Source organism: Lactuca serriola, chromosome 5, assembly GCF_051521515.1.
Source record: "Lactuca serriola cultivar US96UC23 chromosome 5, Lser_US96UC23_V15, whole genome shotgun sequence".
Taxonomy (NCBI): Eukaryota; Viridiplantae; Streptophyta; class Magnoliopsida; order Asterales; family Asteraceae; genus Lactuca; species Lactuca serriola.
Window position 1 is genome coordinate 319,515,313 of NC_136412.1, and position 3,474 is coordinate 319,518,786.

General features: G+C 34.7%; 1 protein-coding gene across 1 annotated transcript; it reads right to left on the reverse strand.

The window, feature by feature from the left end:
• Window positions 1-690: 690 nt before the first annotated feature.
• LOC145055049 (putative methyltransferase PMT6) lies at window positions 691-3,474 on the reverse strand. Its single transcript, XM_079003331.1, has 5 exons — window positions 3,142-3,474; window positions 2,181-2,885; window positions 1,407-2,040; window positions 1,142-1,280; window positions 691-1,074 (listed from the first exon to the last, which is right to left on the reverse strand). Exons 1-5 carry the CDS (start codon window positions 3,305-3,307, stop codon window positions 916-918), a joined length of 1,803 nt encoding a protein of 600 aa, XP_078859457.1. The 5' UTR covers window positions 3,308-3,474; the 3' UTR covers window positions 691-915.

Consider the following 3,474-nt stretch of genomic DNA (forward strand, 5'->3'; position numbering starts at 1 on the left):
GATTTGACAGACCTACCTTAACATTCGCCTAACGACTGCATTTTGAAGATCCTCATGATGTTCTTAGACCGACATTGTATTCTCAAAGTTACACTAGCACCATCACAAAACTTTGAACCACAAAATGAAGTCCAACACAATGATACCAACAATATTGTGTTATTTGGCCTCCAACACAGCAAAACAACAAATTTATAAATTAGATTAAGGGAATCATATTTTATATTTTGTTCTTTATATCTCTGCAGAACACAAACCAGCAATATCTCTACAAAACACAAAACAATAAGGTATATTTCTGTGTTAGGATTTTGGAAGTGGTCTGATTTTCAAAATTGCATTTCTTGGTTTATCCCAAATCGGATTTCCTTATACCCCACACATAAGGGTCAAAATTACAGATTTTGAAAAGTGATTGCAATTACGATCCTAGAAATTATCCAAGTTAAGTGATATTCTAAGACCCCAAAATCTTACATTGGATGAGGAAAATCCTAAAGTCTAAAGAACCAAAATTAATATATTAGATTAAGGAATCATATTCCTTAAACTAATGGTAAGTTTTATTGCGTTGGATAAATCAAATCAAATGGTGTTTCTTTCACTGCAATCTAATAAATGATTCCAGTTTTTCCCGATTCCATGATACCAATCACTACCAAATGATTATACACGCTACGCTAGTACACAGATCAAACAGTTTTCCCATTCCAAAACTTCATGCACATTGTCAAACCCTAATCGACTATCAACCCTCTGAAACTCATGATTAACATTAGCAGGTGTCTATATCCTTTGGTTAAGAAAGAACATCAAGAATTTACAGAAGACATAAACAAATATCTACAATAATTTAAACAAGTTTATGAAAATTCTAATCGTTGAATTTGAGAATTCAAACATGTGAATGTTAAATTAGATGATTGTCCAGAACTTCTTTTGGCAAATTAACACGGATTCTAATTGCTTTTGTTGATTTTCGAGTTTATGCAAATTAACTTCCCATAGGAACTTGGGAGCAATATCTCTTATTCTAGATATAATGGATTCATCATCTCTGATAATAATAAAACCCTGTAGAAAACAAGTTTAAATTTGTTACATCATATGAAATGAACCTTGTGAATTTTTCAAGTAATACCTGAGGTCTTATCAAACGATCCATCTCTAGCATCACATCTTCCAATAAGCAACCATCTTGATGGTTTCCATAGTGAGAAAAGAGATAGCTTGAATGCAACAAATCATATGTTCTTGGATATGATGAAAATGGCTCACACCTACACGTGGCAAAAAATCACAAATAAATCATTCAAAAAAACATGTAGATAGAGATAAAGATACAGATAGAGATAGAATCATAGAATGATAGAACGATAGATAAAGTTTTTGCAACTTCAACTCACCAATCATGAAAAGCACCTATAAGACCACGTTCATAAACGGCTGATAAAGTATTATTCATTGTTGAAGGAACTACATTCATTACCCAAACAGGCCAAGTACTAAAAGCAACTGCAAATCCACCATAAAGGGCATTCATGTCCATTACATTTCTAATTGAAGTATCATCAACATTCATCAACCTCCAATACTCACGAACTTGATCATGCCAATAAAGGGTGTCTGAAAGAAACTTCTCTTGTGTGAAACCTAAATTATCAAGACTTTCTGAATACACCGAATAACGTTGTGGTATAGGAGGGAGTTTTTGAGGATCTGAAGTGGGGCCCAATGAAACACAATTCCTCAATGGTGTTTTCCATGAAGGCTTATTGTTATCATCTACAGAATCATCACATATATTTATAATTTTCTCCTCTACATTGTGCTGAAGGCATGATTGATCAACTTCCTTTATCCATATTGCTGTTTGAACTTTCTTAGCAATAAGCTTCCAGCACATTCCGGAAGTTATCTTCACTAACTTATCCCAGATAATAGGATAATCTTTGTCTTTTCTGTAAGCTGGAGGAGCTGAATACACAAAATATCCATTTGGTCGAAGAAGTCGATTTATTTCTTTTAGTAGAATGCCATCTACACAAACAACAAAAATAATCAACAAATTAATATCTATATAGATTAATTAACTATATCTAAAAACTATATATGAACTATGAACTATCCAATCAAAATCATTTGAAGTACAAACTTTTTGGATACAATACAAAACATACCATTTTCATGCCAATCAACACGACATCTTGAACAATGAACCATTTCAAAGGAATGACTTGGATATGGAAGCTGTTTTGTAGCTAAAGCTGAAATCATAGCACCAATCCCACGTTCTAAAGCAAACTGGATTTGATTTTCATGGCCATCTTTGGGAGCAAATGACATGGTTTGTATATTTAAAGGAAGAAGATATGCAGAAAAGCTAGCAACTCCACAACCAACATCAAGAACCTGATATACCCCACTAGCACGAAGATCACCTGTTTCATTGGTTGTCATATTTCCTAATCTTTGAATGTATTCACTAGCTCCATGTTTAAAATGGGTCCCACCACCTGGAAACCACCATAGTTGATCCTTTTCATGCACCCAATTTTGGCCACCTTTTACTTGAGAAAGACGTGTATGATTCACGTTGCTTCTCCATACGTAGTCTCGACTTGTTGGCCATTTCACTGGAATCTTGTAATCTTGTGGTGGAGGTATTAAGCAAAATAAACGTCGTTCTAATGGAGGGCAATGTCTTTCCAAATCTTCTCGCTTGGAAAGATCTAAACTTGGTGTTAATTCTTTTATATAAGAAGGATTATGACAAGGAATATACTCATTGTATTCTACAGGGCATATGTTCATCCCGGATTCTGGAATTATAATGGGCGACTTACGGTGAGTGAGAGTAACCTTGTTACTAAAAGTAAGAGCATCTGCAAGTATAAAGATTGATCAGTGATGCAAATATATTGTAGATTATTAAGATCTACATTCTACAATCTACACAAAGATAAATCAAAGTGAAGTCACGTTTTAAGCGTTTATGTGTAAATGGGTAGGATTTGATGTAATATTCCCAAAAAACAGATCCACAAAAGCAGCTAAAGAACTAAAATTTGCAAACGGAACCTTACGCAATTCAAAATTAAGCAAAAACCATAGTTGATTGAGAACTTAAAAGGGTAGTACCTATTGTTTCTGAAGAAGATAGGGATTGTATTGATGGAGAATTTGAAGAATTGCGGCCGAAAAAAGTTCCGGTATAGAAAGACGCAGTCATTACTAGAAGAACCAACAGTATGAGCTTCCCTGATTTCGAATCCAGGGCTGATGGGGATAAAGGGAATCCGCCCATTTCTTGAAGGGGTATATGGATTTTGGCACAAGATTTAATGATTTATGGATGCGATTTGTGTAGTGGAGTGAAAATGAGAGTAGGGATTTGAATCCAGGGGGCGATCTAAACAAGGGAAGTGAATGAGCACGAAGGGAATTAATGTCGGAGAGATGGAGATTCGTGTC

Coding starts and splice junctions, on each gene's coding strand:
- LOC145055049 (XM_079003331.1), bottom strand. CDS start 3,307: ATGGGCGGATTCCCTTTATCCCCATCAGCCCTGGATTCGAAATCAGGG. Junction 2,886..3,141: donor ATCTTCTTCAGAAACAATAG/GTACTACCCTTT, acceptor TTATACTTGCAG/ATGCTCTTACTTTTAGTAAC. Junction 1,075..1,141: donor ATCGTTTGATAAGACCTCAG/GTATTACTTGAA, acceptor TGTTTTCTACAG/GGTTTTATTATTATCAGAGA.